Below are 27,459 nucleotides of genomic sequence, written 5' to 3' on the forward strand. Positions count from 1 at the left end.
CAAAGCACTGTCCTGCACAATGAAGCCATACTTGTGGGTTTATTTCTGTTTTGGCTTCTTGGCATTCTCACCAACTTTGAGAAGGCGTAGCTGGCATGGCACATAAAAGATTTGTAGTAGTTTACTGGAGCGGTATGCCACCCACCAAGTATCCTCATGATTTGTGTGTGACCATCGTTTTCGAAAAGCTTGCATTCTTCTGTGATTGTTCTCCGTTTATAAGTGGGAAGCGCTGTAGGAGGTTCAGAACATCTATTCATACTGGCGCTGGCGCACAAATCCTAATAGCGGGGCACAACACAAGTTAGATGGGAGTGGGACATGAATGAAAAGTGAAGGGATATGAGGGATACAGCAAGCTTCAAGCACTAGTGCCTTAGAAATGGGGTTGCCTTCTTCCTGGATTAACTCATCACTATTACTAGAAAAAAAGAGATGATTACGCATTGACTCTTCATGCCCGGAAATACTAGCGAGCGGGTGGTGCCGAGAGACAGATGTAAACGCGTGAAACGTGCAGATTGAAGAGTATGCCAACGTATAAAACCTACCGGTGGGGGAGGGATCTAAAACAAGTGCGAGCATCCTTCAGACGGTACACGAGGACTTACTCAATCAATACGGTAAAGTAGACTACCTTATTGTTTATGTAAAACAAAACAAAACTGTACTGGTAGTTTGAATTTTAGCCCATGTTGTAATTACACCCCACCGGTTGGTCTTTTTCTCAGATTGTAATGTTTTGTAATGGTTTGATAAGCGGAAGACGAGACCAGGGAGGGGCAAGAGGAGGGGCGCCTGGACACTTGACTTTAAATTGCTAGTCATGTGTAGATGTTACTATTCATCTTAGTTATTGACATGCTTAGCTCACTCTGTTCGTGTCTGACGATTGCATGACAAACTCATTTTTCTCTGTTTATTGACACTACTGCTGTTTGTTGTCATCATAGGAGCTATCCAGCCCATCAGTGAATCCTTTGATAAATTAAACTTAAAACAAGAAGTGCATCAACAAATCTGAACTTTGGAGTCAGAGCTCAGACAGTACCCAGTAGAGAAGCCAGTGATACCCCACACATCTGCCGAGATGGAGAAGATGGAGGAGGATAAGGTAAGACACCATCTCTTCCCTTGTACTCTAGAGCAAATGCTACCTAGCTGGTACTTGTGTTTTTACAAAAACGGAAAACCACAACTGCAGAATAGATCATGCTGCCTGCCACACATTTTAACTCTTTAAGACTTGGCTCCTATGCCAGCCTTGATGTGTTCTATAACAATTGACTTCTGTTACGAAACGGCACATTTCTTACACAATAAGAGAGGTTTCCTGAGTAATTACAGAGGGACTTGTCTTTCCTCCACCCTTTTGTCTGGGCAACATAAATGAGTCAACCTGGAATTTATGAGAAACACATCCAGTACTTTTCCTTTCTGGCAAGACGAAGGATGGGGGCTGTATTGAGGAAATGAGTGAATGAGGGAGAGGTTGAGAAGAGAGAGAGAGAGAGTCAGGGGGGGTTGAGCTCTCTCCCGTGCCCAGGTTTGATGGCATGTCCCAACCTGAGAATGAATGTTTTGAGCTCCAACCAGTTTTGGCTTGTTATCACATGAGGATACGGAACTCAGGTGACCGTACAGACATAGACATGGGCTTTGCAATGGCTGGGTTATGTAGGCCAGAAACATATGGCCGAGAAGGACACAAACCAGCTCAAGGAGTTATTTTGTAGCATCTCCACTCCCCCCTAGTTTGCATTTACTGAGAAATAGTTTTGTTACAGTGGCGCGCATCAAATCAGTTGTTTGTTGTGGTAAAGAGAATTGCATGCATTATTGTTGTCATCATCGCTGGACTACAACAAAAAGTTCAGCAAAAGAATAGTCTGCAAGTCTGCAACACTGCTTTGAACTCCCATAACCCCAATAGGGTGGAAACCTCACTTATCTTTTTTAACATTAAAATATGGACACTCATAGCAGTGTTGTGGACATCACATGTATACTCTTCCACTGAAACTTTTACTGAAGTTTCATTTGTCCTCCACCTGCCAAAAGGTGGGATGTGCACGCAAGAACTCTTTTTGAACTGCACCAAAAAGTCACCGCATGCTACTGCTGCATAGACTATTGTGCCACTGAAGAAGAGCAATTCTAAGTAAGAATCTCACACGATCTAACAGTCGCTCACTCTCACTGGAGTTTGATTTGCTCAGTCATGCGTTTGCTGTGGGTGTGCTTGATTGAAAGGGAGTGTCAGACACTGTCCTGCAGTGTTCACATATCTTTACGTTGGCTTTTTCCATAATTACGTCAGTCGCCATATTTAAGCTCTATCACAAAAACCTGTTGAATCATGCACTGTGCATGAGAAGCATTTGTGATAAATTATGCATGTGGCAGTTTGGTCTGCTGCAACATTTATCTGTTATTGCAAACATCCTGTGGCTGTACACCACTGAGGAAGGACATTGAGATCTACACTTGCAGATAAACTGCACGGTCTGAAATAAACTAGACACATCCGTAATATGACACAGCTTTGTTCTCATAAAAGAATGTTCTCCTTATTTTCACTATTTTTCAACATGTCAAATCCTGTCCGTCTGTGGGGCATTGTAAAAGTTGTGTTATCGGACTTAAATAGTGAAAGGTGAAGTACAACACAGATGTGGAATAACCAATGGGCACTCAGTTCCTCTTCCCTCTGTGCCTTCCAGTCTTTGAGCTTCTGCAAGGAGAAATGAACCCAGTCACAGTGTCTGGTGGCTTAATAGCAAGACTATCTTGACCTTCAGTTACTAATGTGAATGGCTTGATCGTCTATCACTCTAACATTATCACCAAGAGCCCATGTGCTGTTTTAATCTGTGTATGCTTAACATGCGGATTTTGCTTTCTTCAGCACTTTCCTTACTTGATACATGATATAGGTCACTTTTCTGAACAGTACAGTAACCGCAATGGATTTTCTCAGTGTTTATTTTATTTCATTTTTTTTTTATCTTTGTTTGTACAACCAATGTCTGACAGTGCATGCCTTGTTTTAGTTATGCTAGAGGACTTTATGCTTCATATTGAAGTCACACTTACTGTATGTTAAAGACTCATTGTTACATTGTATTTGTATACTGTAGCTACAATGTAATAATATGACTAACAGTACATTTATACCTTGAAGTTCATTATAGGTTTGGAGTTAGAATCAGGATTCAGTTAGCGCTCTCTCAATACAGGTTAACATATTGATGTACAGTAAACTGAACATAAAGATGTTGTTTTGAACATTTATTAGTTTGCTTACTTGCTCTTGTCATGTTTAGCTCTTTGATGTACATAGGACCCATACACATGAGTTCATTGTAGCTTAATGTGAATCTTATCTGCCATGTGTGTATCATGATGTAGCGAGGGAACTGCACCCAACGATGTAGCCTCGAGGGTTTAGACCTGGAATATCTAGTGTCATTGATGTGTTGGGTTGAACAAGGACAGACTGTACATGCAGTGGAGAACAACCCAGGAAGAGTCAGTGAGTAACAGCACTGTCATATCTAGCATGAGAACACCAGCATTGCTCAACATGTACAACTTCAAATGGAGTTAGTCTCCTCTGTCAAAATGATACATTACTTGTGATGACTCATTTGTACAAAGAGTCTTTCTGTTTTTTTTTTGCTGTCTCCACGTCTGTTGCATTTAGACCACTCTGAATGCATACGTTGGCCACTCAACTGTAGTGATTTCCACATGTCATGTTTGGCAATATGCAGAATATCTGCGATTTCCCAACAAGTCGGAGGCGCGTGGTGGCCTGGACTGAGAGACGGTCGGTGAGAGAGAGAGAAAGGAGAACAGGGCCAGGAAGAACAGAAATAGAATGTATCATTGTGCGTCTGCCAACAACACACGCTTTGTGACAAGTTTGCTGTGCTTTCTCAGACTCTTGCAGACTGATTGCGAGGCATGTGAGACTTTGTTCATTGTGTACCAACACAATCCATGTGCATCAACACATTATAGCTCTCACTGATGCCATTTGCCCCCCCCCCCACTCCACTCCTCTCTGAAGGATGTTTTGATGTGATGTGGTCCTCTTTGAGAATGTTGTGGTCATTTGAACAGATGCTGACAAGCGGTGCAGTTCACCAGTAACCATGACTAATCATAAATTATTGTCCTTAAAATCTGTGGTGGCTTTCCAGGGAAAAGAGGGATCATAGTGCTCATAAGGATCATGTTGTTCAGCTTCATATGAAAGCGGGATTTGGGGATTGACTTAGCGTTGGTTGCTTTTAGCAGGTATAAAATTCCCATCCACCACTAGAGAGACTGACATTAGATGGTACAAGGAAATCTGTAGGTTTGAGGTATGAAGTAGATTCTGAAATGAAAGCATGAATTAAACAGAGTAAAGAATGATTTATTTTTTCCTCAGTGTCTAAGTGCACACTTCTGGGAATGCCGTCTCACTTCTGTGCTCCCTCTCTCTTGGTCTTTTCCAGAAGAAGAAGCCGTTGACATGCTACCTGCTGTTCTGTATTTCTACTGCCGTCATTGGGTCGCTGCAGTTTGGCTACAACACTGGAGTCATCAATGCACCTGAGCAGGTGGGTACTTTGACAAAACACTCACATAGTTGCCAGATTTCTTATACGCATTCCTTTTTATTTCTCTGGTTTTTACCCAGTTTATGAATGAGTCTAAAAGTGCATTGAGGTTTTAATTAGCATCCAGTGAAGACTATAGCTGCTTTCAGTCATAGGTGTAAGTCCACATGTTTTGTGGATGACAAGTGGTTGGGCCGTGTATGTGAAAAACATAACCAGACTTTTGGAACTCCGAACTAAGCCAGCTCTTACACTACCTCCCCTCCTATTTCCGACAGACATTATGGAAATAAGCTTGTGTCTGAACGAGGCGAAGAAGATGCAGAGATTCTGTTCATGTGTGTGTTCAACCGCATTCAACCTGTTCAACCACGTGGCGTTTCTGTTCATGTGTGTGTTAAACCACGTTAAACCTGTTCAACCACACAGAGATTCTGTTCACGTGCGTCTGTGTTCATAAAATCCGCAAGCTTACAGTATGTGGTTAACCAATGGCTATTAGCTCACTGACTAATGCCTAATAGCTAAAACTCATTCATTATCATTTACCAGATAAAACATATTGACTCCTAACCAGTAGCATGTCTGTCAGCTATTCCCTGCTAAGTAATAGGAATGAATGGGGAAAGAATAGCTTCTAGTTTGATGGGGAAATATAGGACTCTTGTTTATAGGACTCTTCACAGAAGCCAACGCAACTATATTATGCAGAATATGATTAAATGGTCGGCTTTAATGGGTTTAGCCCATTACAAACGAATCAGCGTAGAATAGCCAATCCTAGATTGCTCAACAGTTTGTTTTTCTTTTCCAACGCATGACTGGAAAGATCAGCACAGAATGTTCTATACAGTGCCATAAAAGTTTCATCGGACATGATCAGACGTGTGTGTGTCTGTGTGAAGTGAAATAAAAGTGTCAGAGGCAAGGCTCTAAGGAACTAAGGAAACGTAATATGTCAGAGCCTTAAGCCAAGCTCCCTGAGATGATGGCTTGACAGGGAACATCCTGACACATTTGTGGGCCAGTGACGCTCTGCGGCGGCGTGGCCCTGGGGTAATGGATCTAGCTATAGATACAGTATACATCTGGCAGTGATATACATGGTGTTGGAGAGGTCTATTTTGCTCTTAATTGAACCAAAACAGGGTGTGTGTGTGTGTGTGTGTGTGTGTGTGTGTGTGTGTGTGTGTGTGTGTGTGTGTGTGTGTGTGTTTGTGTGTGTATGTGCTGTGCTCCCATAATAATATGTATGTATTGTATCTTTGGATAAACTCAGAAACTGAGAAGCTTCATCCAGAATGTGTCAATGGAGCGTTATAACGAGACTATGGAGGAGGGAACAGTCACCATTGTGTGGAGTGTTGCCGTGGCGATCTTCAGCATCGGAGGCATGGTCGGGTCTGTGTGTGTGGGGGTCCTGGTCAACAAGTTTGGGAGGTGAGTACCTAAGGACTTGGGATTTAGAGTGATGGGAATGATCCGTGTCAGGTGCTTGGAACAGTCCAGAATGTTGTGTCTTTGTGTGAGTGACACACTCTTGCAGATGTGCCCCAGCCTTGCACTTGTGTTTTAATTGGTTCGGTGTGCTCTTTTATCCCCTCCTGTGTCTCTGTGCTCTCCTCTAGGCGCAAGTCCATGTTTCTAGCCAACGGCCTGGCGGTGGTGGGTGGAAGCCTGATGGGGTTCTCCAGCTTGTGTCGCTCATATGAGATGATCATCTTTGGGCGTCTGGTCATCGGGCTGTTCTGTGGTCTGTGCACTGGCCTGAGCCCCATGTATATAGGAGAGCTGGCCCCCACTGCTCTACGAGGGGCCTTTGGCACGCTGCACCAGCTGGGTGTGGTCATTGGCATCCTGGTGGCCCAGGTAAGATCTCTTCATGCACTCCTCCAGTTTGCCATCATGTGTGCATGTAAATTAGGGCTTTTCGACTCACTGTAATCCAAGGACAATCACTCTGACATAAAAAGCAATGTAAAAGAGGGAATGTAGGCAGTCCTTCCCACAGTGCATAATCAAGCACATTGTTAGGAACCACTTGCAGTACCTCTGCAGACCACCCATAGGCCACAGGCCACTGGTTGACCCCTGAATATTAAAAGATGGCCTTTTCTGTCCTTTTCGTCATCTGTGTCCTAATCTTATTGTCTCCCCTGCTGTTGTCCAGATATTTGGTCTAGAGTCCCTGCTGGGCTCAGCCTCCCTGTGGCCACTGCTGCTGGCTCTGACCATTCTACCGGCGGTCTTGCAGACCATCATGTTGCCACTGTGCCCCGAGAGTCCTCGCCACCTCCTCATCAACCTCAACCAGGAAGAGGAGGCGCACAAGGGTCAGTAACCAACAGAGAGCAGTACAGTAGTAGCACTCTAACACCCAGGAAGCTTGATAGTGGTTCCAGTCCCTGTTCAAATGATATTTATCTTACAGTAGGTGAAGATGTTTGCCATGTTTAAGGCATTCGTACATTATGAACAGAGATTGAAGAGCTTCCCGCTCTTGTGATTTCTGCCCACAGCCCTGGTGCGTCTGCGTGGGTATGAGGACGTCAGTGACGACATCAACGAGATGAAGGAGGAGGGCAGGAAGATGGCCATGGAGAAGAAGGTCACCATCCCTGAGCTGTTCCGCAACCCTTCGTACCGGCAGCCCATCATCATCGCCATCGTGCTGCAGCTGTCTCAGCAGCTCTCTGGAATTAACGCTGTACGTAAGAACTACATCTCCCAGAGTTCTGCTGATTAGATATGAAACCAAACGACCCTTAGCAAATGAATTGATTTTTTAAATATTGTAATTGATTCGACTATACATGTAGTATAGTAGTAGTGTGTCTTTTCTCCGGTAACGGTTTGTCTTTCTGTTGTAGGTGTTTTACTACTCCACAGCCATTTTTGAAGGTGCTGGAGTCGCCCAGCCCATCTATGCTACAATAGGAGCTGGAGTGGTCAACACTGTTTTCACTGTGGTCTCTGTAAGTACACCTCTCTACCAGTCATTTGGATTTTTGTGTACGATGAAATTGATTAGATTAGATCATGTGTGGTGAGGGTGTTCTGATGTTTGAATTATTTTGTGAATGTCAATGTGAATATCAATTTATTTGTATAGCACATTTAAAAACAGCAACAGTTGACCAAAGTGCTGTAAAATAAAATAGAAATATTAGTAAAGTAATATAAAATAAAGTAAAAAAAAACTAACTTTAAAGAATAATAGTAATAATAGTAAATATGACATGTATGTTACACTGTGGTTTACAATTTAGATATGTGTGCTCCCGTCTACATGAATGTGTGCTCTCTTGTTTTCTCCAGCTCTTCCTGGTGGACAGGGCCGGACGAAGGACTCTCCACATGATTGGGTTATTTGGCATGGCAGTTAGTGCTATTCTACTGACCATCTCTCTAGCACTGATTGTAAGTTTTCAGCTGTTCATCTGTTCTTTTTCAGTATTTCTGCACTTCATCATCAATTGCGTTACCTACTGTTACATTGTTCAATGGGGCTTAATGTTTTTCTCTTAAATGAATCCCATTTCAGGAGGGTACTCCAAGCCTCAGCTACCTGGCCATTGTGGCGGTGTTTGCTTTTGTGGCCGGCTTTGAGATGGGACCAGGCCCCATCCCATGGTTCATCACGGCCGAGCTCTTTGAGCAGGGTCCACGCCCTGCGGCTATTGCTGTAGCAGGATGCTCCAACTGGACCTCCAACTTCCTGGTCGGACTCGGCTTTCCCAAGCTAAAGGTACAATGCTGCTTCATCCTGCTCGTTAATCAAATACCGACACACACTCTCACGTAGCTCTTCGTCTGTCTTCTCCACTAGTTCATGTGTTATAATAGTTTTGATTTCTGACACGATTTGTTCTCATTTGTCCCCGATATTGCTCTGTTCTTTTAGGAGCTGTGCGGGGGCTATGTGTTCATCATCTTTGTCATCTTCCTCGTCATCTTCCTCATCTTCACCTACTTTCGAGTGCCGGAGACCAAAGGACGGACCTTTGAGGACATCGCTCGCGGCTTCGCCAAAACTGACTCCGGTCTCCCTCCTCCTCAGGATGGCGAGATCACGCTCCCTGTCTCCCCTACAAGAGAGAAGGTGCCCATGGTGGAGTTCCCCAATGTTGACAGTGGCAAAAATGGCCTCCCAAGCGCCTAGCAGGGCAAGGAGGTCTCATCCCACAACACAGCTAACTGCACTCCACAGACAGCCATGGCAGACCAGGTGCATTTGGCAGTAGACACTGAAATACTGTAGTTTACACAGTGGACCTCCTGAGTGTGTAGTGGCTGTGTTTCAGTTGCAAGCAAGCTTCTCACTGTTAAAGTATTGTGTGTGTTTGTAGCAGGTGCTTCTGGGCCCCATTTGTTACAGCTTATTGTTCATAGGGAGGCCCCTTGCTAAGCTACTGTATATTTGGTGGAGGTTAAGAGAAGTTCAAATCAGGAATTTTAAAATTGTTCTCATAAAGGCCAGTAGAAGTAGAAAAAAAACATTTGTTTACATGCCATTGATTACATACCAGGTGCCATTGAAACTCTGACCAAAACCGATTGTCAGAATATAATAATAATACAGAACTGTTTAAATTTAATTGTAATTCACGCACACCAGAAATTGTAATTAGTTAAGATGTAAAGTTCAGCCTCACTGATCAAAAGTTAACAAAGAGATGATCAAAAGATCAAAAGTTAACAAAGTGCAGCGATGATAAAACATCTATAGCTTTTGGGAGAAAGACAAGGCATTTGTCTAATTGGGAACAGGACTAGATCCACCATAAAAACAGCCATTTCATCCAGCCATGTGCTAGACATTTTTCATCTAATATTGTTTGTATGTCTAGCCACACTAAGCAAGTTGTCACTGCCCAGTAGTAGCCTAAAGTAGGTCAAGTGTGAAAGTACTGTAGAACACTGCCTATACTGCCTCAACGTCCATCAATGCTTGCTGCTGAGACACGGCCTGCTTTAGGATGCTGGGGCTTGGCACATGGTGACACTACCTCTGGTGGTTAATGTTCTGCCCTTCGTGAAGCCTGCAGTGTTCCTCAAGTAGAGACCCACCTGGTTCTGGCGAGGAACCTCACATAAAACTGATCAGATTGACTTGATGATTGATGGATTGCTAAATCAAAAACAACCTATGGATTGCTAAATCAAAACAACTAATTCAAAGACTCTGGATTTGAGTGGTATCTAAGGGCTGTTTTTTGAGGAACACTGCCTCAACGGAAACTTCTTTGCAGAAGTTGGGCAATCATTACCACTACAACCAGAACCAAAGGATGTATGATGGCTCCACACTAAATGTGTTCCATACCATCTGTACGTAAATGAATGGACACGCAAGTGTGTGGATATGTGTGAGCCAAGCCCCTTTCTGATTGGGTGTGATGTAAATGTTCAAAGGGAATCTGCTGGTGGAGATTCTTCCCAGTTTTATTTTGTATTTAATGCAGCTTGATGTTACTTATTAATTGTGATTATGTGTACACTTCTCTTAATCACTGAAACAGACCTGATGACCAAGTGGCAGTAAGACTGTACTGATATTCCTATTTAGATGGTGACTATTATTCCAAGCCATCACTGTTACTGCAACGTTTAGAGTGTCAAACATATTCTTGTACACTGTAGTCTCTCTTCAAGACCCCCGGTGTGAAATTCATAGAGCACAAATCATGTCATGGAGTTCAGCCTCTGCAAAGATTAGCACTTGTTTGAATTCACTCTCATATTTCTTAATGGGGCTAGAGAGCAGCTTGTGGTTGACCTAGATAAACAGTCCGGAAAAGCTCCAAGCTCAGGTCCTGAGGCCTGTGGCTCCTAGCTCAGGTCCTTCACCTCGCGCTGCTCACTGTCCATTTCCTCATTAGCTGACGCTTGACCATTGACGCAGTCTCAGTGAAGTTAGTGCGCCTCACCGTTACACCCTCACTAAGCTGTTGTGTTTCCTGGACAGACTCATAGCCTGACAGCCTGTTACACTAGAGGCTTTCTAAAGCCACTGCAGTTGATCAAAAGAACAGTCCTTTTTTTTTCTCAAGGGGTTCAACAAGACTCCAGTGGCATTTCCTATTGCACAATTCGCACAACTTGTGCACTATGGATCAATCAGACAGACTCTAGGCTACTGAATGGTTTGTACTCTTAATTAGCCTAACTACTTGAAATTCTTAACAGCCAGGGCATTTCTTTGGGGAATCCGAGTAGTCCAGATCAAAAGATAAATAGCTGTTGTACATAATAGCCCAGATATTGCCAAATGAACAAAGGATATTAATGTTACATCAGTATATTTGTAGCGGAAACTATAATGACTTGGAGATGAACATCAATTCAGCCAACTTGATTTTAATGAGGAAAAATGGACCATTGTGCTTGAATGTTAAGATGGCTCCAGGCCTCCAAAGGAATCTTAAATATTTGCTAAAATATTGTTAAAAGCATTTTCAGCCATGACAGTTCTATATTACTGTATGTCTTGTGTTAGTGTGGCGATGTAACATTGTGGGATTTGGGGATGTAGTTGTAGTCTTTTACCTATTGTCTATTTATTGTATGTTTTGCACATGTACTGCATTTGTGTGTGTGTGTGTGTGTGTGTGTGTGTTTGTTTATAGTGTACATACTGTAGCTTTCTGATAGAGGGTTGTCTCTTAGAGGTGTGGTGAATAATGTTTCCTTGTTACACATTGCCTAATGTATTTGATTTGTTGCTACCTTTGCTGCTGTGGATGCTTGCTACGCATATGCACTATCACTTTACTAGCAACGCACATTCCATGATGAGGATTTATACTGTTCAGTATCTATTGACATTTTGTGTCGTATTGTATTCCCATAAACACTCATGAATGTCTATATACCATTCTGAAAGTCATGAGTATACATTCTATTTACTATTGTCTTTGTACGCTTGCATACTTCCACTGCCAGATTTCAGTGAGCGTTTATTTAATTTGTTTTAAATTGAGAGACAGAGATTAGACATGTGTTATTGATTAGATATGTAGATATGTATAGTATTGACAAATTACAAGTATTTTGGTCTCAAAATGACCCCCATCATTCATCATTTCACCATGATTACTATGTGCTCTTCAAACCTTGTAGATTAGCTCTTTCCATTTTCTGCGTCTCTTATATTGTTTGCGTTGTAATACTACTGTGTACTGGATACTTTCCTGTGAAAGAAAACAATTAAAACCACTTCTGAAGAATTCATATGCTTGTGATTAATATTTTCCATAGTTGTTGTGACATTTTTGTGGTTTAACAGTGGGTGATGCTCCAATCATGTGACGTGAATGTTGAGTGTCTGAGCTGTCATTCCATTGGATAAATTATACAGTGACAACATTTGCACTGGCTGCCCTTGACCATTGTAAATAAAAACGGAGCCCAGTGGTTAATGAAATGACCTACGCTGGACCCAACCACAAACTTGTACAAATATGGACATCTTTTTTTGACAAATGAAAAGCAAAAGAGAAATCCTTCATCCACACCGCAGTCCTCACGTGGGTAAATATTAGGCTGTGCACACTTTTCCGCTCTCTGGGATGCCTACTCTGTTTCTAATTACAGGAGCATGTGTTGTTATGTCTAGCACAGTGTGGGAGGGCTTGCCATGGGACCCAGAACACATTTCCTCTGTGTCTTTCACTTCAGCTTATCTATGACACCACTGGACTTTTTGTGCTTTCTTCATTTTCTGGTTGAGATGCTATAGTGCCACACCTCTCTATGCAAGTCTGTGCATGTGTATTTATGTCTGTGTGTGTGTGTGTGTGTGTGTGTGTGAGAGAGAGAGAGTTCTGTTCCTTAGGATTGCTCTGTTGTTTGGCATGTTGGTGTATTCTTCTGTATACCAACATACAACAATAAGTATCAGCACTTGAATGTACACTATTCCTTTTCTGGTTAGTTATTTTTATCTCAAAATCTTTGAATAAAGTTATACCCAACATTTAAGAGTGTTAAGCAAACACATAACACACATAAACACTGAGAATATGTACTGTGTGTCAGGTCAGGTCTCACCTCTGATGATCCTCTGACAGATGTAATTCTCATCCATGGCCAATAGAGGGAGCTGTCCATGCATGGAGCACATCCCTGATTTAGCTCACACCCTGCCTATGGGTCCGGATGAGGTGACTGCATGTTATCTGAGGGGAACAAGTTGCTGGAGTCTACATTTAGATGTCATTTTAAACGGGCTGCCTGTTTGAGTTGGGTACTGACGGATGGAAAACATAACAGCATTTCAGAGGGTAGTTGTGTTTCCTGCCAATCTCTCCTCAGTGGCACTGCCACACATATTTAACTTCTGAGTTGGCTCGTCGCTGAGAGCCAAGAAGTGTCTTGGTTAGTCGTGGAAAAGGGGAGCAGAAGGAAAAAGCACGAAGTGTAGAGAAAAGAGGACATATTTACATTTGTCTAGAAAGCCCGCCAAACATGCCCCGTATTTTCCCATGCCACAATTTCAACTGTAGTTATTATTAATTGTTTTATTATTTTTCTGTGTTTTCCATTATTTGTCTCACTAAGAATTTTTATCCTTTACTCAGTCTCTCTCTCTCTCCCTCTGTCTCTCTCTCTCTCTAATCTGAAATGAAACGAACAGACAGACTCCTCCCCCAACCCCCGTCCTTCTCCCTCCCTGTCTCTCTCCTCTCTCTCTCTCCCTCTGTGTCTCTCTCTCGTTCCCTCTCTCTCAAACTCTACCTCCCTGTGTGCCAGTAGTATCATTCTGTAGTGGAAATGTGGAGTGTGTTTCTGTCCCTCTCTCTGTTTCTCCAGCCTAATTCAGCAGAGGAAGGTAAGGAGCTTCTTTGCCTGTCTGTGGCCTGCATGGGTGCCATGATTGGCAGCACCGCACGTGTGTGTGTATATGTTTGTATGTGTGTGTGTGTGTGAGTGTGTGTGTGTGTGTGTGTGTGTGTGTGTGTGTGTGTGTGTGTGTCGAGGAGTGCTTACTTTTGTCTGTCAAACTGCTGCTCTAACACTGAGCATCTGTTTGTAGTCATGCACATTACGCCAGGGTATTGCATGCTCTCACTCTGTCTCTCTCTTGCTGTTTATGTGTGGTAGTGTGACAGACTAGATGCTCTTGAGCTTTTGTGTGTGTGTGTGTGTGTGTGTGGGTGGGTGTGAGTGTGTGTGTGTGTGTGTGTGTGTGTGTGTGTGCGTACAGTATGTGTGTGTGTGTGTGTGTGAGTGTGTGTGTGTGTGTGTATACAGTATGTGTGCGTGTGCATATGTGTGTGTGTGTGTGGTTCACAGTTTAATTTTGGAATATTGACTGATTTCTAGGTATTCATGTCCATTTGCTTACGACTTTTGCTATGTGACTGTATATATGTGACTTTTGCTATGTGACTATATATTATGTGACTTTTGCTATGTGACTGTATATATGTTACTCCATAAATCCATCTATCATCATGTGTATGTTGCTGTAAAGTGATGCTGTTGTGACAGTTTAAAAGGAGTTTTGTGTTTTTTACACTACTGAGTGCGAAAAGCAAAAAGCAAAAGCACCGGCAACAAAAGAATACAAAATGGAGGCTTGGTAGCGATGAATAATAAGTTGCGTAACCTTTGTCTCCCCCTAACCCCAAAGCCCCCCCCCCCCTTTTCAGATGATATTATGATTGTGACAGTGGAGACCCCCCACCCCCAACCCTTCTCAATTCAGTGGCAACACAGAATAGGCCCACTGCAGAATCTCTACCTCTCTCGCTCTTTCATCTGTCCATCCCTGTGCTCCCCTTTTCATCATTCAATAGAAGTGATTATTCATGGAAGCTGTGTGCCCAAATGAGGCGCTTCCTAAAATTAGATAAAGCGCTTCTTTTACTTCTTTTAGATGGATAGATAGATAGATATATATAGATGGATAGATACAGTAGATGGATGGAGGCATTTGACATTTTGGTGAGTTGCTGTGAAGACTGACTAATATTCCTGTGAATCACTGTGTGTTAGAGAACACTCAATGCGTTTCGCTGTGTTCCATAGTTGCATTCACTCTCCGATGACCACGCAGAGCTCTGACGGCTGACTTTGACAGCTGGTATTTACTAAAGAGGACCCATGCACACAGACCAAGAGAGTAGGGTGTGTGTAAGCAAGGCTGAGAGAGAGAGTGGGAGAGAAAGACAGTGAGAGAGAAAGAAAGAGAGAGATAGAGAGACAGTGAGAGAGAGAGAGAGAGTGAGGTGGGTGGTGGGTGGAGGGGTCACTGGCCTATAGTGACTCCCTGCCTATTGACTTATTGGGAGTTTGTGGCTAATACAGTATTAACCCAGTGGCACACATCCCACCGGAGCCACAATACAGCACAGTTGCGTTCCTCCAACCCCATGTGTCTGCTCCTGTGAGGTGCAGAGTCTGGGGTGGGGCCCAGGCTAGTCCCTTGGAGGCTCCTGCATGGCTCTCCCACTGACTCTGTGTGATTTGATGTGCTGGCATGCATGCTGCCTGTGATTGAGTGTCTGTGTGAGTCACGCTGTGATCTGCTTAGCCTTCGGATGGTGTGCATGTCTGTGTGCAAGCATGTATACATATGTAAGTATGTGTGCGTGTGTGTGTGTGTGTGTGTGCGCGCGCGTTTGTGCGTGCGTGTGTGTGTGCGGGTGTGTGCGTGTGTACATGCATGTGGGTGTATGTGTGTGTACATGTACGCGTGTGTGTCTGTATGTATGTGCGTGCGTACATGTGGCATCACTCACTATGCTTGCCTGTCTAGTTAGCAAAATCCATTTATCGTCCTTTTGAAAGCACATTTTTAGAATAGCTAGATTAAAATAGTGACATATATATATCTGGCTCCTTTTTAAGCATCCTTCATCCTTCCTGTTTATGCATGTCATGGTTAAACTTCTCTGTCGCTTTGCTGCATTTGTCAGATCAGCTCTAAAATTCTCAAAACTAGTTCAACCTCCATATCATCTCTTTGAAGTCACTTGTGCACGTCATAAAAGCAGTTTGTCATTACTTCAAACAAACAGCAAATGCTTTCGCACATCCATGCATTTTGTACTATTGTCTGCTGTACACTATACTGTACACTATCAATTGCTAATTCTGTATCAGTCAAAATATATCATTACAGGTTCATATTTTGTCCTGTATGACAATGAATTACATGGTCTGGCAAAAAAGCTGTTCTACAAACAGTACTGTGCACTGATGTGGAACATTGCATTCTTTAAAATCGAGTCAACATTTTACTTTGACTGCCGACCTTTTTCATAAGTGACATGGGAGCTATTTATTCTGATGGTGCTGACATGTTGATTGGCTTAAATGTTTGCTTTTCAGACATAAACTAAGCATTTTGAGCAAGTTACTTGCTTTTGCTATTTTGAACAAGCTACTTGCTTTTGCTATTCAGAGCAAGTCACTTGCTTTTGCTATTCAGAGCAAGTCACTTGCTTTTGCTTTTGTTAATCCACTGTGTGGTGCAATTTGCACCAATTGTTTCCAGAAATGCACTTAGTGTTGTGCAAACATCCCTGATGATTGAAGACGTGCGCTAAAGTGACCTGTAAATAAATGAACTTCACATGTACAACCCAAGATTATTGACACCGAGCACAGCTGTGCACTGAGACAGCAGGAGACCGCAGTGCTGCCCGGGGCAGGTGCACCACTCCACACCGCACCACACCGCACTGCTGAGCCTGTCCACCTCCAGCTGGAGCTCGGCTGGACGCTCTCCGGTTCTCCTGGACCCTGGCAGGACTCCCTAAACAGGCCACGACATCCCCCTCTGCTGCTGACACGGCACATCTCCCCTCAGGCCCCTGGGGAAGACGTGACGGAGGACAGGGAGAGCAGAGATCAAACTCCTACTCTTCCACTATGAGGCAGATCCCCAGGGTCTGGCTCACAGAGCAGAGGCACATTTGTGCAGTGTGCCTTCCTGGCTTTGTGTGGTATGGGCATGCTGCAGTGAAATGGTTCTTTATTTATTTATTTATTTATTTATTTATTTCTGTCTGAGATTATCCTCTTCAGCTGCTCCATCATCTGTTTCAAACCGCTCACTCGGGGCAATTTGGAGGTTACCTACGTTTACTCACCGCGGCCATTTAGACTTAAGCGCCATTAGATGTGGGGCATTTGGCGCTAAAGCCTTTTCAAAGGCCTTTAAAGAGCAGCGGTCGCCCATTGACTCCCAGCCATCCGTCCCCGTGAGCATGACTGGAATCTGCGCGCGGGGCCCGGGAGCTCTCTCTCACATTCCCTGTGTCTGGCACACTGGCTCTCCGGCGCGGGGCGTTCACCCCGAGCGCTCGGCATTGTTTCACGAGGCTCCGCTCTCTCCCCAGGAAAAGAGCTTATCTCTGCTTTAGTCCAATTGTCTGTGGTTCAACACCCCAAGGGCAGTTTCACCAGATTTCAGTCCCCGACGCGCTTAACCTGCAATCGCATTAATTAGGCGCCCCACTTGACCCGATCGCGATAGTGTGCCAATCCAGTGGCGTGCGTTCGCCGGGGAGCGCTGAATTTGGGGCGGCTGCACTTAAAAGCGTCCCTGATGCGATAGCATGCGCGGCGCGCGCGTGTGAAACCTCACAGCGGGATGTCTGATGCCGGCGCCTGGCCCGTTTAAGAGGCCGTCTCGGCAGCTCTTGGGAACAGGCGATGGCGGGCACCAGAGCCTGGCGCTGCGTGTCAGGGAGAGAGAGAGAGAGACGCTGGCACAGCGGGCGCTGCCCCCGGGGTCTCAGGCTCCCCATTCTGCACTCCTCCGTCCTCTCTTCATCCCTCCTTCCTCCTCCTCCTCCTCCTCCTCCTCCTCCTCCTCCTCCTCGCGCCACTCCACTCTGCCCTTTGCAGGTTAAGGAGGGCCCCTTGCGTGAGACGCTCGTGTGTAGGCTGCCAGTCCGTGCCATGAGTCATAGCGAGCCAATAGCCCTGCTGCCCCCTGGCCCTCTGGAGCCGCACGCTAATGGTCACGCCAACACAAAAACCCCACAAGGGACTACAAATCCTCTTGTGCCATATTACCATTGCCATTCAACCTTATCTCCCATGCACCAAAACGTCAAGCACTTGGCGCAGATGAGAATAAAAAATGGATGGAAGATTAGACGGAATGAAATTTTAAAAGCGACTAATGTAGCTGTAGCAACAACACGGTGTGCTGTGCCACACGCGGCCCAGGACAGGAAAGGGTTAAGATCCCCCCAGACAGCACGCAGAGGAGACACGCTGACCTGGAAAGCCGAAGCCCCCCCCCCCCCCCCCCCTCCTTCAGACGGAGCAGCAGAACGAGGGACTCGACACGCACGGGCATCGGGCACCGAACGAACGCGACGTGGGCACGATTGACCCAAAGGCCAAGTCTCATTCAGAGCCCGGCGTCTGGGCCCTCCGATCTCACGCCAAAGGAAGCGGCACAGTGCAGCGCACAATAGCGCCGAGAGGGGGGCAAGAAGCTTTTAAGCCAATCAAGACACAGTGGACTTGATTTGTGTGTGTTTGATGCGCAGCGCGGTTCACAGAGCCCGACTCAAAGAGCCCGTTGTGGTCAGAGAGCTGCTCAGGATCAGCGGGCAGCAGTGGGTTAAATACTTTCCTTTCAACAGTTTAAGTCCAGCCAGAGGTTTTCATAACTTCGCCTGACATGTTCATGCTTATTTCTGGAATTGCGTTAATCCACCCTTCTCTGTGCGCTCTCACTCCGTCGTGCTTCTCTCCTCTCCCACTCCCTCTCTCTCTCTCTCCCTCTCTCTCGGTTTCTCTGTCCCTCTGTCTGGACCTGTGGTTGAGTATAATGATGGAGAGCAGTGGGCTCTGTCCTGAAGTGACTGTCTGTGGAGAGAGACATCTGGAGCGTATTACAGTACGGGGAGCAGAGACGTGGACGAGGGGCTAGAGCACAGCCAAAAGCACGCTTATCACACACCGCCATCCACACACATCTGCCACTGTGTGACGGGCCGCTGTGTTTTACACTAAGAAGTTATTGTAGGCTGTGTGGGGATTGTGTGTGTGTGTGTGTGTGTGTGGGGGGGGGGGCGGGTATGCAGGTACACTTTTGTTTGTCAGTTTTTTTGCATTATTTCACTCCCTGTGTGTGTGTGTGAGTGTGTGTTTATGAGTTTGTGTGTTTTTTTTATGGGTGTGTGTGGGTAGATCTGTTGTGAGATGATTATGAGTGTGTGTGTGTGTGTGTGTGTGTGTGTGTGTGTGTGTGTGTTTGCGTGGGGTGCTTTGGTAGGCTGAGTCAGGAGGAGGCCCAACACAAAGATTGCATCTCTCCAGATGGCGACTCCTCACTTTGGCCTGAGGTCCCAACTCTTTATCAGGGTCAGTGGCGGCCCCAGAACCATTAGCCATCACAGCAGCGAGCTTCAGTCAGACCCTGACAGACAGACAGGCCTCTTGTTCTTGGCTGTTTGTGCCGTGTTGTATGTGGCAGGAGATGAGAGTGAGAGTGTGTTGGAGGGTGATGTGGAAAGTTACAGCAACTGGCATTAGTTAAGCTTGGTGTTAAAGTTATTGTAGGCTGTGTGTGGGGTATGTGTGTTGTTGGAGTATTGTTTTTTTTCTCTTTTCTCCTTGATCCCCCCCTTTTGTGTGTGCATGTGTCTCTGGGTGTGTTTTTAGGTGTGTCTGTTTGTCATGTGCATGTGTGTGCACGTGTGTGTAGGACGGTTTGTGTGTGTGAGTTCCCATCCAGCGGGTCTGGTCTGGGAATAGGTGTGTGAGGATGCCTGTGTGAGTGAGCGCTGGAGTCCTTGGTATCTTGTCGTGTGTGTGTTCCTTTTGACAGCAGGTGCTAAAGTGCAATCTGCTCCCCTCGAGTGTACAGCGGTATTAACATTGTAAGGCTTTGTAGTGGCTGCTGCTCTGATCAGGCAGAAACTGTGGAGAAGCACATTAACACTTCGGGGGCACGGGTACGACATAGCACCAACTCTCCATTAGTCTCTCTTGCTTTCTTTCTCTCTCTCTCTCTCTCTCTCTCTCTCTCTCACACACACACACACACACACACACACACAGATACTGAGACACACTCATACACACATGTACACACACACACACACACACACAGACACACACACACACACACAAATACTCTGAGACACACACACACGCTCAGAGCGTGTGCATAAGGATATTATGCATTCATAGCCAGAGCTCTACTTAAGGAGCACACTGAGTCAGACCACTCAAGTGAACACACTTGAAGAGAGAAGCTAATGCAACACCCCCATACACTATCAACACCAGAGAGGAGAGAGAGAGAGGGATAGAGAGAGGGATAGAGAGAGAGAGAGAGAGAGTGACCAAAACAACTCCTACACTTTACTTTCTCACAAACTGTATGGAAGAGGTTGGGGGGGGGGGGGTTGAGGTGGGGGGTGGAGAGGTGTAGACGAGAAGAGGCTCTCGAAGTACACACTCAGAGACTGAACAGATCATTAATATTCAGACACAAAAACTAAAATCACTACCTCTCCTCCTCCTCTCTGCTGCCTCCCTCTCTCACTTTTTCCCTCCCCTCGTGTCCCTGTGTCATAGTCCTCCTCAAACAAAGTCACTTTCCCTCTTTCTTTCATCAATAATAAAAGACAATGTATCTCCTTGTTTAAGGTCTGTCCAAAAGCCCACTGTCACTTCGGAGATGAATAATGGAGTCACAGCGACTCAAAAGACAGAGAGAGCAAGGGAGGAGAAAGGAGAGAGAGAGGAAGGAGTGTATGTGTTTATAAACCTGGCGAGGAGAATGACCAGATAGCACAATGCATTACGGCTGCACTTAGGGGGGGAATTGCCAATACAGCAGTTTTTACTCTCCATCAGGCCCAAGCCCCCCACCCCCCACCCACCCCCCCCACCCCTCTCTCTCTCTCACGTCTCAGCGCAAGTTGACGACGAGTGTCCATTTTTAACCTGCGAGGACAGGACAGCGCACTCTGTCATCTCCGCTGATGCGCGCCACTCTGCTGTGCTGCGCTGCGCTGCGCTGAGATGAGATGAGCGTGAGGGCCTTTTGGTGGACTGCATCATGAGGAGGCCCCACACAAAGATTGCTTCTCTCTCCAGATGGGTGTGCGTGCGTGTGTGTGTGTTTGTGCGTCTGCGTGTGTTTATGTGTGAGTGCATGTGTATTTATGGGGGTATGTGCGTAGATCTGCTCGTGAGAGGGATGTGTGTGTGTGTGTGTGAGTGTGTGTGTGTGTGTTTGCGTGGGGTGCTTTGGTAGGCTGAGTCAGGAGGAGGCCCAACACAAAGATTGCATCTCTCCAGATGGCGACTCCTCACTTTGGCCTGAGGTCCCAACTCTTTATCAGGGTCAGTGGCAGCCCCAGAACCATTAGCCATCACAACAGCGAGCTTCAGTCAGACCCTGACAGACAGACAGGCCTCTTGTTCTTGGCTGTTTGTGCCGTGTTGTATGTGGCAGCAGATGAGAGTGAGGGTGTGCCGTGTGGCGTGTCTTGACTTTATTGCTGTTTCTTTTGGAAAACAAGTTGTTCCGTGACTTGTTTTGATTTTGGTTGTTGGAGATATGACATTGCTGTTATAACTTTGACAGCCACTACATCTTTCAATGAGACAGTTTTAAAGCAAGCCAGAAAAATAAATCAGTTTAAAGTTGAATAATCAAGGAATCATCTAAGATGCATTTGTATTGGAGACCATTTATAACTTAATTGGAGCAACTGTCTCCAATACAACTGCATCTATTCAATTTAGATATACAGTACTCTCTTCGAGAGAGTTCCTTTTTCGGAATTAGTCATAAATATCTCTGTGGTATCTTCAGTGCTTTATTTATATAATGGAAAAAACATAACATAACATAAAAGTTATAAGAACCTAGAAAATTCCTTTCACTGAGTATGACGTTGGACATCATAAAATCCTCTGTGCACGCATTTCACGACTCAATTATTTTCTAAGACCATGCTAATCCATAATAATAATTCTGACATTCCAAGCTAGTCCTAGTTACAGATTCATGAACTACATTTTTGCATAACTTAAAGCATGTAGCCTACCGTATCAGCAGTAGAAGAAGCTTTTTTATTCTGATTTATTTGGTTGTTTATGGGTCACACTAAATTCTCTGATCCCAAACAAAATCATGCACTCAGGACACAAATTGATGTTTTGGACAGATCAACTAATATGTCATTGCTCTCGTCTTAGGTATGAAAGTGCCAGGGACAGAGTTTAAATGGATATTTTGGACAGGTCAAATAAAATCTCAGCAACTGATTCAAATGAATGTTAAAAATGTGGTTAATCTAAATGCATATTTTTGGAGAGGTCATGTTAAATCGCTCAAACCCTGCTCCGAAATACTGTATGCCCACTTCATAATCTGTACATGTCTTTTGGATTTCCTCCCATCACCCGAAAGCACTGGCTCTTACTATTACCACTGAGTGCCTCCCTTAGTGGGCACAATTAATTCTGTGGACCAGCGTTAAAATAATAGCATTTAATCGCTAAACTACTTACAGTATTTGGGCTTTCACATTTTAATTAGAATACATGGCTTTTTCCCCAGTGGTCACTCTGTGTAATCCTACGTTTCTACTTTTAGAATAGTTTAAAAATATACTTTGTCAATGACTTCAGGTCCGCGGGCCGGAAGGTTGGAGCGCCCTCATTAAACCTCTGAGCTCCATGGCGATTGTGTTGCTGTGTGACAAAGTCTATTTTTAGCGCTGAGAGTTCTATTATTTATGTACTCATTCATCCATGGCACGTAGTGCAGACTTAATTATATGTGCAGAGCCATATAGATCAGGAGTGAATGGGAACGCTTTATTGAGCAAAAAAGATCTCCAAAAAGAGATCATAAATTAATGTGTCATGGAAAATTCAGCCTCCCTGCAGATGCACGTTTGTTTCTCTCTCGATGTGTGTGTGTGTGTGTGTGTGTGTGTGTGTGTGTGTGTGTGTGTGTGTGTGTGTGTGTGTGTGTGTGTGTGTGTGTCTTTTTTCAACTTCCCCCCATAACACTAGAACATATCAGTGCTTTTTCTGGCATTGTCTACACCATTACACTAACGATAATGGTCTTCTGATGAGATGCTGTTTCCAGTGTCCTCAGTGCATAGTCTGAGTAAGAACACCTGGGCAGTGATTTTGTGTTCTTTGCAATTTTCCAAGAATTTGTTGTTGTGTTAATAGCATCAGCAGTTGTAGTTTGGCAAATAGTCATGGCACGGCTTTGTTCCTGGACAGTGATACACTGAATCAAACACATAAACTTATTCTATTAACTTCTAGGATATTTAACAAAATGTTAAGATCTTACATTTTATCTTATTTTGTAATGTGCTGCAATCTAAAGGCTACAAAAATATCTACATTTCTGTAGGCATCCAAACAAAGCAGCGAGCTACAGTATGTTGAATGGAGCTCCTAGCCTCAGCAGCATGAGCATCAAAGGGCTAGCTGATTTTTACAGCTAACCCATTAGCTTTGGGATGAGCCTTTATGTTACTTATGAATAGTCAGGTCAGACACATGGCGTATGGTCCTTCAAGACAGCACCAGAAGTGCATGCCCAATCCACATAGGTTCACTGCATCATGTTTGCATCATCAAAAGGCACATTCATTACTCATGTGCTCAGCGCAGGGCCTCAAAGCATTCAAGAGGAGGGGCAACAAATGCACACACACACACACACACACACACACACAGCATTGTGAGGTTAAAGGCATAAACATGCAATGTGGGATGTAATTTAAAATCACATGGTTTTTAAAATAGCACTACTCTGAGCGGGACAACATTTGGCCACCAGAAGCCCAGAGGCCTTTTGTTTTTGGCACCTGCTGCCCTTTAGCCATGTGTTAGTTTCACTAGTGATGGGGTTTTAAAAAAAGGCTTTTTTTTGCCTGAACTTCATCGTATTTATATGTGCACACATACAGTCATTCATACACACTTACATACAGTATGTATATATATAAATATATATATATACTGCATATACATGCATACATATGTTTGTGTATAAACACACACACATGGAAATGCGTATCCACAAATACACACAAACTCACTTTGAAGAAACAAGCACACCCAGAGAGAGAGAGAGAGAGAAAGAGAGAGAAAAAAAGAGAGAGAGAAGAACTGAGACAGACGGGGGAGTGAGGGATTGAAGAAGAGATTTACAGGGTCTCCATCTGTGCGCATAATCTAAAAAAATCTCTTTACGTTTCAAGAGAGGGGGAGTGAGTGAGAGAGATAGAGACAGAGAGACAGAGAGAAAGAGAGAGATGGGGGTTGGTTGGGAGTGAATTTAGCGCTAAGCTTCAAAATAATATCAGTTTCTCGGTTTTAAGGGGCAAGGGGGGGCAGGGAGGGGTTGAGGAATTAAACACACACAAACGATTTTATCGGCCTCGACTTTTCCATCTCTTCCATCTCCCTGTATCTGTGTGTGGGCATGTGACCCAGCACTGTTTGTTTGGATAGCATGACACACTTTTTGGGTGACATGGACGCTCATGTGACACAGCCCACCGCCCTGATAGAGCTCAGAGTACTTAGCCTGTCATGTGGAAAAATATGTAGCATTAAATATATATGATACATTAAAATTTCATCATTGAGATTTCAGAAATTATTCATTTGTAAACAGTGTGATGATGAATTCTCTCTATATATCATTTCTCTCTGCTTGTTATTTTATTTTTCTTCTGTAATTGTAAATTCTCCAACTGTGTGTTGTGTTGCACTCTGTTGGCCTGTGTGCACTGTGCAGTCATGACAAATGATCTGATTACATGAATGTCACAGGTGACTGAAACATGTACATCGTAGGTGTGTGTGTGTGTGTGTGTGTGTGTGTGTGTGTGTGTGTGTGTGTGTGTGTGTGTGTGTGTGTGTGTGTGTGTGTGTGTATGCTTGTGTGTCTCTACATGTGTGTGTAGCATGGTACATGTAGTGTGCGTGATGTACAACCATTGGAGATGTTGACATGTTCTAGACCATTTACCAAAGAGAATTCAAGTGCACATTCATATATCTACTTTTCTCATGCAACGGCATGTGTAGGGGTTGCACTTTTACTATTTCATGAGCTGAAAAGCTGTTCTTACATGTGATGAGTCCACAGTCTGATGAAAATGAGGGTGATTCACCCCCACGTATCCTCTTGTCTCCTCTCCTCTTTAGTGATGCTGCTGGACACCACTGAGTCCACCACGGAGCTGGGCTGGACCACCTATCCTGACACGGGGGTGAGAGCTTCATCCATCTGCATGGCCCTAACCTGTGCACCGTGGACAATTGCGTGAAAAACCATTACCCTGTGGCCATCTAAGTCTATGAATCACACTGACTGCACAATGTGGAGAATGTCACTCTTACATTTTAGAGTAAAATGTGACATTTTGTTAATGACTGACTGTGTTGCTAATGGCAAAGCATGAAGCATACTAAGCGATAAAAATAACTGCATAATAACCAACTAAGCATTTGAAGCTAACATTAGCCATACCAGTTTATGAAAATGAAGTCGTTCAAGGGTGATGTTGTTAAGAGAAATGTCCTCATTAGCATGTTATTTTTCCAGCTCTGGGTCAGTGAGTCTGCTATTGCTGCAATGAAATCCAATTCATTTCACTTGCAACACTGTTGGGATGTTTTATGCACTGACTCCATGTGTGTGTGGAGCACAGTGGAGTGGCCTCAGAGGAATGGCTGGGTGGCTCATGGCTTTGCATGAGTGTGTTTTTCATGAAGTCAAAGAAATGAAAAAGGACGCCGGGTTGGTGGATATATGCTCATTTGACCTGGGGCGCCATGCTGTGAAGAGAAAAAGGGAAGACAGGAGAGAAAGAGACTTTCCCATTAACCCTTCCTCTCCTCTCTTTCTCTCCTGCTCTGTCGCTCCTCTCTCCCTCCTCTCTCCTCTTTGAGAGGGAGCTTCTATTCTTGGCCGTGTTGTGAGTGTGGGGCCGCTGCTGATGAGGCTGTGCATGTTGGCAGACCAATGAGATCTCAAGCTCATCTGCCCTCAGGGATAAACCACTATGGAAAAGCAGCTGTCACTCCCCACTCACTTTATTCTCCCTACTAATCTCTATTCTATCTATCTTTCTATCTATCTACCTATCTATCCATCCATCCATTTGTTCATTCACCCATTATAATCTAACCTACGAATGTGTCTTTGTGACCTCGTGCTACCATACTACTGTATCTGATGACTTGCCTGGTCAATAGAAGTTCATGTGTCTCTATACATACAGTATGTGCCTTCCTGTCTTCATCTCACATTGACTCATTGCTCATGTCTTCCTCTCTCTCTTTCTCTCTCTCCATCTCTCACTCTCTCATGACGTGTCCATTTCCCCTCCGTCTCTGTTGTCCTCCTTCTTCTTCTTCACACTGGCCACTCATCTTCTCGTCCCTCCCTATGAGTGGTCACTCTGAAGCGATTTTGATGCATTTGCGTCGATTTCACATCAGCTTAAATCACACCGATGACTTCCAGCATGTGGGATGGCGTCTCTCCTCCCAAGCTGTTTACTTTATTTATATTCCTCTGAGCTCCGAGAGAGGAGCAGAGAGAACGAGGAGAGGAGGAAACAAGGAGCCAGAGGGACATGAAAAAAGAATAAATGTGCCCAATTTCATATTTCATGGACCTATAGAACTGTGTCCCTGCCTCTCCAAACATTCACACGCACGGTATCCTACTGCATGTGCTGAGAAGTCCATTATTATTTATACAACTGCACATTACTTTCATTGCGTGCTCCTCTGCTCAGTATATTTTTGCACTACTTTGGAAAGAAACAACAATAACAAATGTTTTCCATCTCTGCCCGTGCTTCCCCATCAGCATCAACTTGTAATTGCCTGGGAAAAGTATAGAGTTTAAGGTGCCCTGGGGCTGAAGATGTGCCGCATTTAAGATCTAGCATTTAACCATACACTTGTGAGATGAGTATGAAATTCAATGTGACTATGTAGGATTAACTGAGTTGTGCAGCACTGCAAAAGTGGGACTGTGTGTAGGGTATTAGTCCACTTACACACTCAAAGAAAGCTGCTGACTAAACCTCTGGGATGTGCCGCCAGTTTGGAGTCATCCTAGTCAATCACAAGCTTCTCTAATGCCCTCTGGGCCTCGGCTAGGCTGCACTGACATGCTATATTCTCTCTGGTCTTATTCCCCAGTGGGATGAGGTGAGTGTTCTGGACGACAAGGGTAAACTCATCCGCACTTTCGAGGTCTGCAATGTCAACCAGAACCCTCGTGTCCAGGACAACTGGCTGGCGACGCCCTTCCTCTACCGACAATCCGCGCCGAGAGTTTTCGTGACGCTCCGGTTCTCCGTCCGAGACTGCGCCAGCCTGCGCACGCCGTCCCCTTCCTGTCGCGAGACGCTCACGCTCTACTACAGACAAGCCGACTCCCAAAGAGAGCTCGAGAGGACCTGGGGTTCTGACGTGAGTACTCTTCAGTAAACTCCACAGAACATCATGCGTCAGTAAACCATGTTCAGCTAACAGTTACTGCATGCACGCCAACAAATATAAACTGGGGATAGATATAGAGAATTCCCCACACGCCATTGGCAGCCAACTCTATACTCACAACAATTATGCATCACCCTGGAATCAAGCGTGAGCCATCTACTGGAATGAGAGCGCTGACATTTACATACGAAGCCTCAGACGAGCCAAGCGATTTTGCATTCTGTTCTTGCAAACAAACTGTTAATTATACATAGGCTCCCAGTCCAGGTTTTCAACCATGAAGCGGTCCAAATCACTTCAGAGAACAAAAATGTCTGTCATGGCACTTCAAGAAATGTTA

The 27,459-nt window shown here is 44.6% G+C and overlaps 2 protein-coding genes across 3 annotated transcripts in view; both read left to right on the forward strand.

Moving 5' to 3' along the window:
* The first annotated feature begins 521 nt into the window (after window positions 1–521).
* On the forward strand, window positions 522–11,846 carry slc2a3b (solute carrier family 2 member 3b). 2 transcript variants are annotated; one of them, XM_062539419.1, is made up of 11 exons: window positions 522–623; window positions 954–1,114; window positions 4,509–4,613; window positions 5,893–6,053; window positions 6,242–6,482; window positions 6,784–6,946; window positions 7,133–7,320; window positions 7,484–7,588; window positions 7,932–8,033; window positions 8,158–8,361; window positions 8,518–11,846. In XM_062539419.1, the coding sequence occupies exons 2-11, from the start codon at window positions 1,091–1,093 to the stop codon at window positions 8,773–8,775; spliced, it is 1,551 nt and encodes a 516-aa protein (XP_062395403.1). In that variant the 5' UTR covers window positions 522–623; window positions 954–1,090; the 3' UTR covers window positions 8,776–11,846. The 2 variants fall into 2 exon arrangements, with proteins under 2 accessions (XP_062395403.1, XP_062395402.1); XM_062539418.1 differs by lacking the exon at window positions 522–623 and having other exon boundaries at window positions 817–1,114.
* Window positions 11,847–13,372: 1,526 nt separating this feature from the next.
* Window positions 13,373–27,459, forward strand: part of ephb6 (eph receptor B6) — a 33,020-nt gene continuing 18,933 nt past the window's right edge. Inside the window, exons 1-3 of the mRNA XM_062539420.1 lie at window positions 13,373–13,446; window positions 24,804–24,868; window positions 26,817–27,089. Coding sequence (XP_062395404.1) covers window positions 13,389–13,446; window positions 24,804–24,868; window positions 26,817–27,089 — 396 coding nt within the window. The 5' untranslated portion in view covers window positions 13,373–13,388. The remainder of the gene's footprint in view (window positions 13,447–24,803; window positions 24,869–26,816; window positions 27,090–27,459) is intronic.

This window comes from Sardina pilchardus, chromosome 6, assembly GCF_963854185.1.
Source record: "Sardina pilchardus chromosome 6, fSarPil1.1, whole genome shotgun sequence".
Lineage (NCBI taxonomy): Eukaryota > Metazoa > Chordata > Actinopteri > Clupeiformes > Clupeidae > Sardina > Sardina pilchardus.